Raw genomic sequence first — 16,221 nt, 5'->3', positions numbered from 1 at the left:
AACGATTGTGGAAAAGAAGGAAGGATTTTAATAATTAACAGAGAAGACAAAATATATCAGATGAGTATAAATTAATAAAAAAAATGAAAATTATTGTGAATTTTTAAGAAAATATACTTTGTGGTTATTTTATTTTTGTTACAGTTGAAATCCGGTTATGATGACTTTCAATTAAGGAAAAAAGTAATTATAGACTAATAAATGAAAAAGTATTAAAACATGAAGCACTTCTCTGTATGGCCTAGTCATTTCAATAATTGTGACTTAATGTTATAATAGTGAATGTGTAAGCGATTAGTGCATATACAATAAACTCTTATTGCAAATTTAATAATCTTGTATGACAATGTTTTAATTGCTATTATTTTAAATTAAAGCTAGTTTAATTAACATATTTTTATTTCATCCCTTTCTCAAAATTCTAAACACATGATAATTACCTATTCTTGTAGTAGTCATATATTCGTTAAATTACATACAAAATTACAACTGTTTTATATTTGTAAAGCATAGCTGTTTGCTGCAATGATTTTTATTATTCAATGTGAGACAAATCGCATTTTGTTTAGGTAAATGTCTTATTTATCCGCCACATCCTTCCATATCTTATGCGACATTTATTTGGCTCCGTTGCAATATTTTCTTCCAGTCTATATCATATAACATTAATTTTCTAATCATTTATACATACACACAGATCTAATAATACTGCTGATCTGCAATTATTTTTGTAATTGTTGAAATGATTGTTAAACCATTATCTTGTTTAATTTGTAAAATGGACATTTGAATGATGCTATTAAAATTTGGCAACTTTTCTGCGAGATATGTTCTGATAATATTTGTGAAGATAAAGTTCTTTAAAAGGTATATGTATACTGCTGAGTTCATCTTGTTTTCAGCTTTAAATAGTTTTCCAACTACACGCATGGATATCTATTTTGAATATAGAATACATATTTCATTACATCTATTATGATATTGTTAAGATTGATAGAAAGATATCAATTCTTTGAAAATGATATATTATATATCTAGTAACTGGATTAATTAAGGTTTTAGAACAGATAAATTTCACAAACAAATAGGACTAACAAAATATGTATTATATATTGAGGAAGGATATCCAAATGTGAATTATTTGAAGCTAAAAGCAAGATAAATTCAGCAGTATCCTTAAATGTATTGGAGAACAACATCCTCTCAAATTTAAAGAGAAGATATCCTATGGAAGAGATGCCAAACATTATAAGTAAAATAATTCAAGTGTCCATTCTTCAACTTTAATAGAACAATGGTTTACCAATCATCTTGACATTTATAAGATTAATTAATCAATAGAATAGCTATATCTGAATGTATATAAAAATAGCAAAAAATTAATCGTATATTTTGAAAACTAAAAGAAAGAACTAACAAGGCAAATAAATGTTACATAAGATATGGAAGGATGTGGCGGATAAATAAGACATTTACCTAAACAAAATGCGATTTGTCTCACATTGAATAATAAACATCATTGCAACAAACAGCTATGCTTTACAAATATAAAACAGTTGTAATTTTGTATGTAATTTAACGAATATATGACTACTACAAGAATAGGTAATTATCATGTGTTTAGAATTTTGAGAAAGGGATGAAATAAAAATATGTTAATTAAACTAGCTTTAATTTAAAATAATAGCAATTAAAACATTGTCATACAAGATTATTAAATTTGCAATAAGAGTTTGTTGTATATGCACTAATCGCTTACACATTCACTATTATAACATTAAGTCACAATTATTGAAATGACTGGGCCGTACAGAAATGCTTAATGTATTAATACTTTTTCATTTATTGGTCTGTAATTACTTTTTTCCTTAATTGAAAGTCATCATAACCGGATTTCAACTGTAACAAAAATAAAATAACCACAAAGTATATTTTCTTAAAAATTCACAATAATTTTCATTTTTTTTATTAATTTATACTCATCTGATATATTTTGTCTTCTCTGTTATTTATTAAAATCCTTCCTTCTTTTCCACAATCGTTTTCCGAAAATATTATTTTTGTTGATGATATAAAATTGAGGGTTAATCGCGCCATTTAACAGCTACGTACAAACTCCCTAGAAATCCCCTCGCCCCTCTGATTCTAACTACACAACGCCGCGACGCAAGATTAATGGCCAAAACACGTCCGAAAGCACTGAGAGCTTATTATACCTAAAACACTATACTTCGTTTCTTCTCTGTGAATCACACTTACTATACATTTTGCGTGGTATTGTAACGACTCGATTCGGTAGTATCCCATATGGCCGAACAGTATTAGGGCCTCCGCACACAGTTTCCGTAGCTACATTACGTTACGTTAAGGCAACTACAATAATAGTTGCAAAAATTCTTTATAAATATAAAAATATCACCTCAGACCTGTTTATTACAAGCATCCTGCCTCAAAAAACTTAACTTTAGCAATCTTTTGTGTGCGCTAAGCTAAGATTAAGTTTAATCCTGCCTTAACGTAACGTAATGTAGCTACGGAAACTGTGTGCGGAGGCCCTTATGGCCGAAAAGTATTATGGCCGAAAAAGTGCTATAGTTAGATCAGATAATCTGTCGTAAGATTGTTACCGACAGAACAACATTTCTGTAGGTAACTTGACAGTTAGCCGGAGAATAAGTATATGATACAGGCTGTTCAAAAAGTATGAGTGATTCTCTAACGGCGGGACATAGGCTATGTCCCGCCGTTAGAGAATCACTCATACTTTTTGAACAGCCTGTATCATATACTTATTCTCCGGCTAACTGTCAAGTTACCTACAGAAATGTTGTTCTGTCGGTAACAATCTTACGACAGATTGTCTGATCTAACTATAGCACTTTTTCGGCCATAATACCTTTCGGCCATAATACTGTTCGGCCATATGGGATACTACCCTCGATTCGTGGGTCGGAATTTACTGTACAAACGGGTATTGTTCGCAAACTTACCGTTTCGGGCACTATACTTTGGACTAGTTTACCCGGGACCGGTCGCGATTCGATATGCAGGATGAAAGAAATAACAGAGATATTTACCCCTTTTTTGTGTTGAGAAAGACACCCTTGACGGTGATGAGGATGGAAAATAAGAAAAACGCGGACACAAGTTTCACTTTGGAAATAATTGAATAGTATAATTGAGATAAAGATAAAGATTACAATAAAGTAAAGTTAAGAGATAAATGTAGATAAGAATATTGGATACAAGTAGTTGTAACGGAATTGATACAAATCGACTTAAGTAACCGTGTGACTTAGTTTAAGGAATTAATTAGAATGAATGCCAAGTTCGAACTTAACTTCTACGTTAGCTTAACCTAGGACTGGACTCTCTGACCCTCGGAGTGGGGGTGCGCATAGGGTTAGTGCGCATGAGGTTGCCCCCCCCCCTTTTCCACTATCTTAGGAACGTTATTGCTATAATATATGCTCCCAGGAGGAAAAGGATGTTACAGTATATTCAATTCTCGCCAACAAACTATACAGCGTAGTATCTTCCAACATGGCGGACTTGGCAACGCTGCCAGCGATGATTGTCGGTATCGCTAACTACCGATAGTTGTCGATTGCAGTAACGAAAAGAGCGATTCTGTAACTTCCGTCTATATGGATTCAGTAACTAGTTATCGACAACTTTCGGTAATTGAATCGAGTTACCGAGAGATATCGCTAAGAGCGATTCTGTAACACAAAGTTTTCGATAATTGTCGTTAAAAAGGGCGGTCGCTACTGAATTCTATCGTTAACTTAACGACGACCGTGATAGGCGTCGGTAGAAGTTTACCGAGAAAGTAAATATAATAAATGTCACAAATATTTCTTAAATTAATATTCAGAAATCACAAAAAAGTACTTACAATAAATTTTCTTTATAAATTAAGGCTTACAGTAAAAATCGTAGGAAATAAAATGTAATATTTTTCCAATTTTTATATTTAAAAATAACTATATATATATATATATATATGCAGAGGTTTTCTCTAAAATATAGAATAATTGTATTATTTAACTATAGCACACAGGCACTAACTGTACATTGTCTAACTCAAAAAAATGTTAAAACATTAATTTTTAATACTTATTTTAATTAAAATATACTTACGTTTTAATACTTCTTTTAAGGGCCATTCTTACCGTAGAAGGTCCGAGTTAAGTAGGGGTACCAATTTCGAAATATTTTTTGTTTGATAGTTTTAGGCCTGAAATGTTAATAGTCTGAAGTCATACCCATGGTAATAGATAAAAAGAAGTAGAGGAAGTAAATACAGAAAAACTTAGGTACATACTCAGCCACATATATCAATGGTAGACGGTACAAAGAAGAATTAGAAATTCGTACATTCATATAATTTAGGATTTATTTTAAAGCTGAAACAAAGGTTATTATAATATAACAAAAAACGACGAAAAGAGCTGCAACATGGACATTAGCCAAAAGAACAGAAATGAAAATTATTCATTTGAAGAAAAATTAGCATTGGTTGATATCATTCAACAATATTCAAAGATTATTGAAAATAAACAAACTGATGCTGTAGGATTGTATGAAAAAAATAGAACATGGAATATAATGTGTTAAATTTAATAAAGAAATGCAAAAAGATGCCAGTGAAGGATCTTTAAAAACTTTATGGTCTAATATTAAAAAATGTACCAGAAAATATTTTGCAAAACTAAAGGAAGAAACATATAAAACAGGTAATTGTGATAATATTGAAAATTATTGGTTTCCAATTAACAAATCCTGTATTATCTTTTTTTTTAGGAGGTGGATCAAATAATGTTACATCAAATATTCTTTACAATAAGGCATATGAGATTATAAAAACTTCTGTTGATGGACTAGAAAATGTAAATGATAGTGATGGTAAATTTGCTGCGAAGGAAACGATTAATGTGATAGAAGAAATTATTGCATATGAAGAAGAAAACGAGGATCCAAATACTGATGAAGTGTTTAAGGTTTATAATATTAAAATTATGATTTTAAAATGTAATATAAAAATTGATCCTAAGACTTATTTTTTTATTATTTTATAGTATTTAACTGGCAAAGGAGAAATTAATAGGTGGGAGAAATGGAACTCAAAACAGTTATCAAAATCTTTAAGCAAACCTCTACATAATGTTATTAAAGGACCATCAATTTCAACAAGCTCTATTTCAAGGTCCTCGAATGATACAAAATACATGCAGGAAAATTTATTGCAAAGCAAAATTGAGCTTAGCAACTTAATGAAAAAGGATTTAAATGAGAAAAGTAATTTAGAAATACAAGTTTTAGGCGAACAACTGAAAAAAGAAAGGCTAAAAGTTAAATTATTAGAATATAAATTACAAAAAGAATGTGAAAATAACAATAACGTTATACAGGTTATTAATAGTTCTGACTCATCAGACTAGTTAAAAAATTAATATTATTCAGTATATTATAGTTTTTGAAATTACCAAATTTTATTTTTTTATTTAAAATGATATTTTTGATTTATTTTAATATTACTGTCTATTTTTTTGTTAATATAAGCCAAGAAGAATTTATTATTCCTGAATATTTTTTTTTGTACGAAAATAGAAGAATACATTTTTAATTTATTACATTTTATTAAAGAGTTACTCAATGAAATTTTTTGTAGCAAACTTGATACCCAGGTAAAAAATCCATACATTTTGAACATTCCATTATTTCAAACTACTAATTTACATATTTCAGTTGTCACGAATAATAATCCTACAATATTTCTTTATCAAACGATATCTGCAGTGGAATCATTTTACGACGCTCTCAAGAACAACAAAAAGTCTATTTAGGAAAATGGAATCAAGAGAGGTTAATACTTTTCACAATCCTTACAGACAGCTAAAACAAACAATAGTTATTAATCTTATTTTTTTTACTGAAATATTTTTAACACCTACCTTTGAAAATAAGATTCTATCAAATATCTTCTCTCGTCTGCATGTAAATTTTCATTATAATTTCTTACTATATTGTTGTATTGATCAATGGTTATATTTTCTTCTACGTTTGATCTAATGATGTTGTATAAAACGGCACAAGATATAATAACATTCATGGTCCTCTCTGGCGTTCTGAATCGAGAGCCGATAGTTAATACGGGAAAAATTCTTCCCCAAATGCCAAAGCACCTTTCGACCATTGATCTAGTTCTTATCTGAGCCTCATTATAAAGTATTTCAGCTGGTGACTTTGGATTAATCAATGGGGTCAATAAATACGGTAGATTAAGATAACCAGAATCACCCAAAAGCAAACTATTTCCGAATTCGCCAACTTCAAAACGGTGTTTTATACGCGAATTGTTAAAAATTGTTGAATCATGCGAGGATCCTGGCCATCGCGCAACAATATCCATTATCTGCAGTTTGGAATTTACAATAACCTGGACATTTAACGAGAAAAACCCCTTCCTATTTCTGAATAGCTCTGCATATTCTCCACCTACAGCAAAGATAATCCTCTTGGTGAAACAGTTAATAGTCTGTATTATTAAAAATGTATGATCTTTTACCATAGGATTGAATAGTAATATGTATGCAGTCGATTGCGCCCAGAACTCTTATGAATCCTGACTTCTCAAAATTTCCTGCTTGGGTTCGCAAAATATCTTCAGGCTCTAATGGAAATTTAATATATTCTTTACTTAAAGCAGCAATCGCAGAAGACACCCGATGTACAATTTTAGTAGCGGAAGCATTTGAAACCCCAACAAATTCAGATATAATTATAACAAAGGAGCCAGTGGAATAAAACCTTAATGCTATTAGCAACTGAATCATTGGTGATATTGCATGATTCCTGAAAGTGATGAAATACAATTGATGACAATATATTAATGTTTATTTATCTTTTAATATGAAATATCAATTACCAATCAGTTTTAAAAGTCTACGTATGGCTAATTTTCTGCAATAATATTAAAGCGTCTTCCTTACGAAGTCTAAATCGTTTTCTGAAATCATCAGCATTATATATATTGAACCAATTCATCCGCGGTCTTATTATTCTCGTCTTTCTTTTAAACATGCACTGCGTATTTTCATCCAACTCTTCTTCTTCTTCGTCTAAGAAATCCAACATAATTAGATAATTCATTGGAAATAATTTATTCATATTCATGTGTTATTATATGACTAAACTCTGTGAATATACCCGATTTATCTTCAATAGCGGTACATGAGACCTTTTATGTTATTTTACTATAGTACTTTTGACTATCGCAAAATTATTATATTTCGTTTGAATTAATCAAGCCTTATCTACTTCCCTCGCTTTTTCCTAAAATAACTTCAGACTATTAATATTTCAGGTTGAAAACTTTAAAGCAAAAAATTTTCCGAAAGTATAGGAATATTTTAAGAAATTGGTACCTCTACTTAACCTGGACCCTCAACGGTAAGGCTGCTTTCACATGCGGTGTAAGGTGCGTAAACGTAACTTACGCTAAAACGTATTAACCAATCAAATCATTTTCGCGATAATACGCAAGCATACTGCTGGGTGCTGGCGTATTACATTCGCCGTAACATATCTTACACCGCATGTGAAGGCAGCCTAAGAATGGCCCTAAATAAAATATGATAATTTTGCTATAGTAAGAATTGCTATAGTCAAAAATGATATAGTCAAGTAACACAAAAATTCCTATTTCGGTTGGTATTAATACACCAATATTACCAGCTTCCCTAGAACCTTAACGAATTTTATCGTTATCGTACAAATATGAGTTGCACCGACTATTGTCGTAAAGCTAAAGTTACAGAATCGCTCATTCGTTAGCGCAAGCGATAACTGTCGGTAGTTAGCGATACCGACAGCTGTCGTTAAGGGGTTTGACCCACTTGAGGCCAAAAACACTCACAATATAATAGTTGATGTGGTATATATTATTTATTACGAGCATTGTGAGTTTTTGGTGGAATGCGTGCAAGGAAAAGCAAAGGTTTATTAAAGTTATTCGTCGGATAAATTTTATATTAGTACCGCTCAAGGTTGCCAAGTCCGCCATCTTGAATAGTACTACGCTCTATAGTAAGTGAATTTTGATATAAGGAATGCAGACTGCACAAAGTATACTGCCAGCGGAAATACGTCAGTAGCCATCTTAAATGCAGAACGTAATATATCAAAAATTATATATATTATATTCACAGCCTGTCACCGTGAACGGCGTGAACGAAGACAAATGTTTTTTATACGGAAAAATAAAGTGTAATAATGAAATAAGGAGTAGTGACAGCTTTGATCTATCTGACAGCTGATGTACTTATGGTATAAGTGAATAAATAAAATAAAAATGCTTTTCCTAAATTGATTTTTAATTTTGATAAAATGGTCAAATGTAGCCATTAATTAATTAGATTTGGTAATAAATACAACAAATGCGTTTTATTATAACAAATGAGTTGAGGTAAAATAAACTCAATGTTTTTATATTAATCTGTTAATAAATGCATTTTTTTATTTATTATTGAGTCCAATAAATTAATGGTTATTCAAAAAAAAAATTCCTTGTAATGAAAAAAAAATGAAAAAATTTTAAACTTCACCAAGTCTCGAACATGAGCCCACCGCATGACAAACGGCAACCTTACCGCCTGCGCTACAGCGCTCACTTGATGTACCAAGAGCAAAACAGCCTTTTAAAGACTGACTACAATTCTTTCACTAACTCGTCATAAACGATCAAGAATTAGCTGTAATAATAAATACATTTATCTACATAGCATTATTGTACTAAATTTATTGTTTTTAATTTGAAGCATACATTTTGCATGAAGATATGATAATTTAAAACCATTCAGTACTCTATATACAAAACTATTCATATGCTCAACTATCATAAATTAATTAAGTAATATTATAATATTTGTTATATGTAGTCGAATAACTATGATAAACCAGCATACGAATAGTTTTGTATTTAAAGTATTGCAGGAACATCCTTAAAGTATCGTATCTTCATGTAAAATGTATGCTTCAAATTAAAAACATAATAAATTTAGTGCAATAATGCTGTGGAGATAAATGTATTTATTATTGCAGCTAATTCTTGATCGTTTATGACGAGTTAGTGAAAGAATTGTAGTTAGTGTTTAAAAGGCTGTTTTGCTCTTGGTACATCAAGTGAGCGCTGTAGCGCAGGTGGTAAGGTTGTCGTTTGTCATGCGGTGGGCTCGTGTTCGAGTCTTGATGAAGTTTAAAATTTTTTCATTTTTTTTTTCATTACAAGGAATTTTTTTTTTAATAACCATTAATTTATTAGACTCAATAATAAATAAAAAAATGCATTTGTTAACAGATTAATATAAAAACATTGAGTTTATTTTACCTCAACTCATTTGTTATAATAAAACGCATTTTCTGTATTTATTACCAAATCTAATTAATTAATGGCTACATTTGACCATTTTATCAATATTACAAATCAATTTAGGAAAAGCATTTTTATTTGCTTTGAGTTTTTAGGTAAACGCAGCACCACTTCACACGGATAACACGTAAAAATGTCACGGTTAGCGGTAGTCGCTCTTCTTCTAAAGCCAATGTTGCCTGAAGTCCAAATCACACCTATGCTCTCCAGGCATAGTTGTGTTTGTACCGCTTCCCTTTAAATTTTCTATACTCCTGCTGGCTAGCGCTTATCTTCATTTTTGTTGCTAAAAGCTTGATTCTGGCATCACTGCCGTGTGGAACTATTAGTTTGCTAATAAAAGCAGAGGCTTAATTTTAAGAGATTGCAACATATAGTAATTAATATAGATACAATTGTAAAAAGAAAACAAAAATTTTATTTTACATATATTAACTTTAAATAAAATCCCACAAAGTACTGTAAAATATCTAACATGTTATATTATATATCTAATCTGTCAGCTTCTTTATTTTAATATTCATCTCAATTATCACAGTTTGATCCTCAGCGATGACACAGTAACCACATTATGGTGAATCTATTCTTTTTTTTTAATGTTCGATCCACATAGCTTCATCCTCAGCAGTGATACAGTAAACACACGTACATTACTATAATTTAATCTGAAACAAAATCCCACAAAGTACTATAAAACATCTTACATTTCATATTATATATCTATTCTGTCATTTTCTTTATTTATTATTGTATTTACCTAAAATGCTGACTCATTTATTTTAATTTCTGTCTCAATTAACACAGTTTGATCCTCATCAGCGATGACACAGAAACAACATTATGGTGAATCTATTCCTTTTGTTTTAATGTTCAATCCACATAGCTCCATTCTCAGCATTGACATAGTAAACACTTTACAATAATTTAATCTGAAACATAATCCCAAAAAGTACTATATAAAATCTTACATTTGAAATTACAAATGTAATCTGTCAGCTTCTTTATTTGTATCGTATTTACCCAATGTGTTGACTTGTTTATTTTAATATTCATCTCAATTAACACAGTTTGATCCTCAGCGATGACACAGTAACCATAATATGGTGAATATATTCCTTTCATTTTAATGTTCAATCCACATAGCTCCATCCTCAGTAGTGACATAGTAAACACATTACTATAATTTAATCTGAAATAAAATCCCAGAAAGTACTATAAAATATCTTACATTTTATATTATATATCTAATTTGTCAGCTTCTTTATTTATTATTGTATTTACCCAGTTTTTTCACTCGTTTATTTTATTATCCGTCTGAATTAACATAGTTTGAATCTCAACGATAACACAATAACCACATTATGTTTAGTCTATTCCTTTATTTTAATTTTGAAAATCTGCATAGCTCCATCCTCAGCACAGTGACATAGTAAACACATTACTATAATTTAATCTGAAATAAAATCCCACAAAGTACCACAAAATATTTATATCTTACATTTTATATTATAAAATTTATTGTTATACTTATCTAAAATGTTCAGTCCTTTATATACTTTTAAAAATTATTTTTATGTACATTTTACAAATTTCGTCACTTTATTTATTCACTTATACCATCAGTATATCAGCTGTCAGTAAGATTAAAACTGTCACTTTATTTCTTTATATTACTTTATAACTTGCGGTATGTATGTACGATACAATAATACTAACATTTGTCTTGGCTCACGGACCATGCATTATGTATTTTGAAATTATTAATTAGAAATATCTATATTGCGGTCCCTCTACAGTCTCTACCCTCTGACGTATTTCCGCCGACCAGTAGTATCAGGCTGCGTTCGTTTATTAACTGCGAGTACTAAAATTCTACAATGTATGTCACGTAAAATATAGGTTTTCAGTACTGGCAGTACATAAACGAACGCAGCCTCAGCAGCGACTATGGCGTAGTACCCAAAATAGTACTACGCTATAGGATATGTCGCTTTTGGGTACTACGGTAGTACCGAAAGTACTACACTTGGCAACCTTGGACTGAATTGACAGAAGTGACAGATACAGGTTATTATTTTATTTTGGTGACACATGAATATCAGGTTTGTAATAAATTTCTTATTAATTTATATATTATTTATTATATGAAGAAGTGTGATGCTTTGTATTTTATTTATTGTAGATGGGTATTAATTTCAAAGAATCCATATTGTTATTCAGAGCATCTTTGAAAGAAAAGAATATTATATACAATGGATACAGTATGGTCATGCGGAGTGGCTGTCAGTATACTATTTTGTGAGGAAATATTTCAATTATATTGCAGCTACTTTTGCCAAAAATCTTAACCAGTAAGGAAGAATATATCAAATCAGAAGATGTGCAAAGTGTGTATCCTGTAATTTGTATATAAACTAAAATATTAGTAGTTTTCCTGCAATAGCGATGGTATGATAATTTATATTATTTCTTTCATGTAAAGTCTTTTGGAAAATAGGCTAACCAGCTTTGCTCAGAGCAATTCATCACCAAATGTTATCATGAAGTTACCTTGTCAGAAAAGAGTATCATAATGTGACCACCAACATACCAGCATAGTAATGGTAACTTATGGATTGAAATATCACTTAAGTTAAATCATGTATGTCATATAACTTTATGAAACCTTTTTTTTCATTGCTCTGCGCAATAGTGTTTGGAAAACTGCTGTAAATTCTACTTGTAGTTTATAAATTTTTGTTACAGATATGCAATATGGTTATGGAAAGCTAGAAACATATTCAGGAATTTCACTTGCCAACTGTGTGATTAAATGTATTAAGTTTTATATATTTCACAAACCGCTTATTATTTGAACCTATAGCTATACCTGTAAGTAAATCATGAAAAATACCCAGCAAGCAAAATGTTTTCTAAATGATCGCTAAGCTACATCTTGTTACTGAACATGATATCAATAATAGTCTTCAGAAAGACGTCATGATACTCTCATTAAGTTGTCCAATGAGCCGTTTTCAGAGTTTCAAATGACATCCTACAAATGTTATCTTATCGATATGTAAAACACTAAAACTGTAGGATATATATAACATCATATCCAAATGATATCAAACGCCTATTGGATTAGATATTTAATTTAAAATTTGTGATATCTAAATGCTGACATTCGGAAATGACATTTAAGAGGTTAGGTAGAAATAAGAATAGGCGAGCTCTAGATAAGGGGCCACTTTCAATTTCAAAATTTCTTAACATTTTTCTTTCAAGTTTGAAATGCAATTAAAAGTATAAATGCTAAAAAGAGTGATAAATATTCATTTTTGTAAATGATATACAATATAATTAATATAATTAAATTATTATAGAAAAAGTATAAAATATTAATATATATTGCTTTCCATCTGGTACAAATATATTTCAAGCTTGAAAAGAGAATCAAGAGACACGGTAGTGTCTCGACGGCAAGTACAGAAAAAAGTAGATAATAACATGTATATACGGCCGTCGAGGCACTACTCTCTTATACAGCAAGTTTGGCTGTCCTAATTTTCAAACCGATTTTTCTTTGTGAATAATCCACTATCATGATTTAAGCAAAGCTTTTCTTAAAATGGTTTTGAACGAGCTTTCATTTGAGCCCATAAACATTAAAATCGGTTCACGCAATCCAGAGATCTCATACTCTGTTAGCTATATATATGCCGAAGTTGAAATTCTTCTCCTTCCTTTCTGTATGTCTCGGGCTGATCTGTATGTCTCGGGCTGAAGTTGACCGCTTCTGTATGTCTCGGGCTGAAGTTGGCTGCTATATTCAACTGCTATATTCAATACCGGCATAACCCTAATTTCGATCGATTTCGATAGAACTGTCAATAAGGTCAAAATCAAAATTACTCTGTATTAGGATAAAAATAGTGTGATATAATTCAAAGTGTAGATAATTAAACTAAAGGAATAAATACATGAAGGAGTCTGATGGAGAATCAGATAAGTAACACAACATTGTAAAATATATTAAAATTTAATATTTTGTGGTACTTTGTGGGATTTTATTTCAGGTTATAAATAAAATATTTTCCTTGTATGCACCTCTGATTTGAAGTCATACCAGTGCCAAATGCTCTAACAATTCTTGGAAATACCCTGTTATTGAAGAATGTAGATTAACGAAAATTGTAAATGAAACAGAAGGATGAGGTTGTTACGTTCACTCATAACCAACACACATGGTAGTGTTTCAACAACAATTAACATAAACGTTTTTAAGAAAAGTAAGTACATTGTGAAAAAAATTAGTTTAATTAAAGCAAAGTTATATACAAGGTATCCTTTCATAGTTTGCAATTTGATGCCAGACCAGTACCAAATGCTATAACAATTCTTGGAAAAATGCAAGCACCAAAAAGTACTACCATAGTTAAAGAGGAATCAGTTACAGTTCCAGTGGATATTACTACTTTTTATAATAAAATAGATAATGAAGATAGTGCTGCCATGTGTTGCTGGAAAACAGAGCTTTGGTTTAATGCAACTACGGAGTACTGGTTGAGCAATGGAAACAGTAGTTTGAAATGTGATTAACTGTTGATGACTCAATGATATGTCAATTTACTAGCGAAAGAAAAAGATAAGCCAATTGTTCATTATCACATGGTAAAGTATGTGTAACTCATTCAACCGCTTAAAATGTATGTAATTAAAAATTAATTGTTTATTTATTTATTTTTTAATTCAGCTCAAGCATGTATTAAAATATAACAATTACTTTGTTGAGTCTCTCTTTCCAGATGTACTTCAAAGGTTATTGCAGATAAAACAGATAAGGATAATCTTGTTACATTCACTCATAATTAAGACACACGGTAGTGTCTCAATAGCTATAAACATAAACATTTTCATGTAAAGTAAGTACATTGTAAAAAGAATTTGTTTAATTAAAACAAAGTTATATATAGGCATTATTTCATAGTTTGCAGTTTGATGCCAACCAGTGCCAAATGCTATAACAATTCTTGGAAATACCCTGTCATTGGAGAATGCAGATTAACAAAGGTTGTAAATGAAACAGAGAAGGATGAGGTTTGAACATATGCTAAACATCCAGGTATGGAAATCAATAACAAATTTCATGTTTAAATTTTTCTTTTCTTTAAACTCATATGGATTTCAACTGTCCGATAGGTTATATCATATATAGAAACAATTTTCCATGAGACAATAAATCTTTCTTATTACTACGATTAAAGAAAAGCAGATAAATATTTTCTAATCGTTATTTAATATTCAATTATAATATAAAAAAGTATTAAAACCATATATTTACCTACGCTTCCCCAATCAGAATAGAAAGAAATTATTATTATTACCAAAAAAATTATTCAAATTTAATTTTTTATAAGAATAACATTGATTTTTATAATATAATATGTAATATATCTTTTGGTACTTAGTGAGATTTTATTTCAGATTGATTTACAATAACATGTTTATTGTGTCATTGTGCAGGGTTAAGCTGTAATATTTAATACAAGAAGTCAGAAATGATTCCAGTTTACCATAGAAAGAGCCATAATGCAAAGTTAATGTTGAGAGTTAAACCTAAGGAAAAAGGTGGAGAAATTAAAAAATTAATTTGGAAGCCAATTTTTAATAGCGAAAGGCTTGCAGGTGATTTTGGGCATAAACCCTTTGAAATATATAAGTCAATTAAATCATAATTTTAATGATAACGTCATCTAGAAATGAAACAATGAAAAGAAGTCATCATATTAATATTTTCCATGCAATAGAATTTACAGTGAATAACTTTGCGAAACTGAAAGCAGTATATCCACAAAAGAGTGGCTTCCATTGTATAAATTGATGTATTTCCTAGTTTATATTAATGAAAGGAAAATATAAATGGTACTAGTGTGCTGGAGAAAGTGCCATAATTCAAAGTTGATATTGACGGTAACAGCTAAGAAAATGATGGATAAATATGAGCTAATTTATAAGAAAATCCTTAAGAGTGAAGTGCTTGCAGGTGATTTTAGGCATACAACTTTGGAATTAGAAATCACATAGTTGATGAAAATTATAATAAATTTATGTAGATGTGTAAATATGAAAAGAATTCATGATTGCAATATTTTACATGTGATCAGGCATATGGTGAATAAAATTAGGAAACTGAAAGCTGTATATTTAATAAAGAGAGGCATCCATTGTATAAATTGGTGTATTTCCTAGTTTATACTAATGAAGGGAAAATATAAATGGCACTAGTGTGCTGGAGAAAGTGCCATAATTCAAAGTTGATGTTGAGGTTAACAGCTAAAAAAGTGATGGATAAATATGAGTTAATTTATAAGAAAATCCTTGAGAGTGAAGTGCCTGCAGGTGATTTTGGGCATACAACTTTGGAATTAGAAATAACATAGTTGATGAAAATTATAATAAAATCATGTAAATGTGTAAATATGAAAGGAATTCATAATTTCAATATTTCACATGTAATAGAACATACATTGTGTAACTTCAAGAAACTGAAAGCAGTATACCTAAAAAACATAGACTTCCATTGCATTAACTGGTATATATTTTACAGTTTATATTAATGAAAAGAATATATAAATGTCACTAGTTTACCAGGGAAAGAGCCATAATGCAAAGATGATAGTGAGAGTAACACCTAAGAAAAAAGTGGATTTAAAGGTAAATTTAGAAACAAATTTTTGAAAGCGAAAGGCTTTAATGTGATATTGGGTATATGATGTTGAAAATATAACTCAAACAGTCATTGAATC

At 30.1% G+C, this 16,221-nt stretch overlaps 1 protein-coding gene and 1 long non-coding RNA gene across 3 annotated transcripts; both read left to right on the top strand.

Moving 5' to 3' along the window:
- The first annotated feature begins 4,633 nt into the window (after positions 1-4,633).
- Positions 4,634-5,875, top strand: LOC136777869 (uncharacterized). Its single transcript, XM_066734448.1, has 3 exons — positions 4,634-4,739; positions 4,807-5,003; positions 5,082-5,875. Exons 1-3 carry the CDS (start codon positions 4,634-4,636, stop codon positions 5,442-5,444), a joined length of 666 nt encoding a protein of 221 aa, XP_066590545.1. The 3' UTR covers positions 5,445-5,875.
- Positions 5,876-13,828: 7,953 nt separating this feature from the next.
- On the top strand, positions 13,829-15,244 carry LOC136777855 (uncharacterized). Of its 2 annotated transcripts, none has more exons than XR_010823328.1 (3): positions 13,829-14,337; positions 14,403-14,537; positions 14,939-15,244. It is a non-coding gene; the product is annotated as an uncharacterized lncRNA (long non-coding RNA). The 2 variants fall into 2 exon arrangements; XR_010823327.1 differs by having other exon boundaries at positions 14,900-15,244.
- The last annotated feature ends 977 nt before the right edge of the window (positions 15,245-16,221 follow it).

Source organism: Prorops nasuta, unplaced genomic scaffold (assembly GCF_024137725.1).
Source record: "Prorops nasuta isolate Cenicafe-Biocafe unplaced genomic scaffold, Cenicafe_Pnas_1.2 PNAS00012, whole genome shotgun sequence".
NCBI classification, from domain to species: Eukaryota; Metazoa; Arthropoda; class Insecta; order Hymenoptera; family Bethylidae; genus Prorops; species Prorops nasuta.
The sequence above is the reverse complement of the archived record's forward strand: the minus strand, read 5'-3'. Positions and strand labels throughout refer to the sequence as shown.

Excerpts from the sequence above, each read along its gene's own strand:
- LOC136777869 (XM_066734448.1), top strand. The coding sequence starts at position 4,634 with ATGCAAAAAGATGCCAGTGAAGGATCTTTAAAAACTTTATGGTCTAAT. Across the intron at positions 4,740-4,806 it reads GGAAGAAACATATAAAACAG|GAGGTGGATCAAATAATGTT; the intron begins GTAATTGTGATA and ends CTTTTTTTTTAG. Across the intron at positions 5,004-5,081 it reads ATACTGATGAAGTGTTTAAG|TATTTAACTGGCAAAGGAGA; the intron begins GTTTATAATATT and ends ATTATTTTATAG.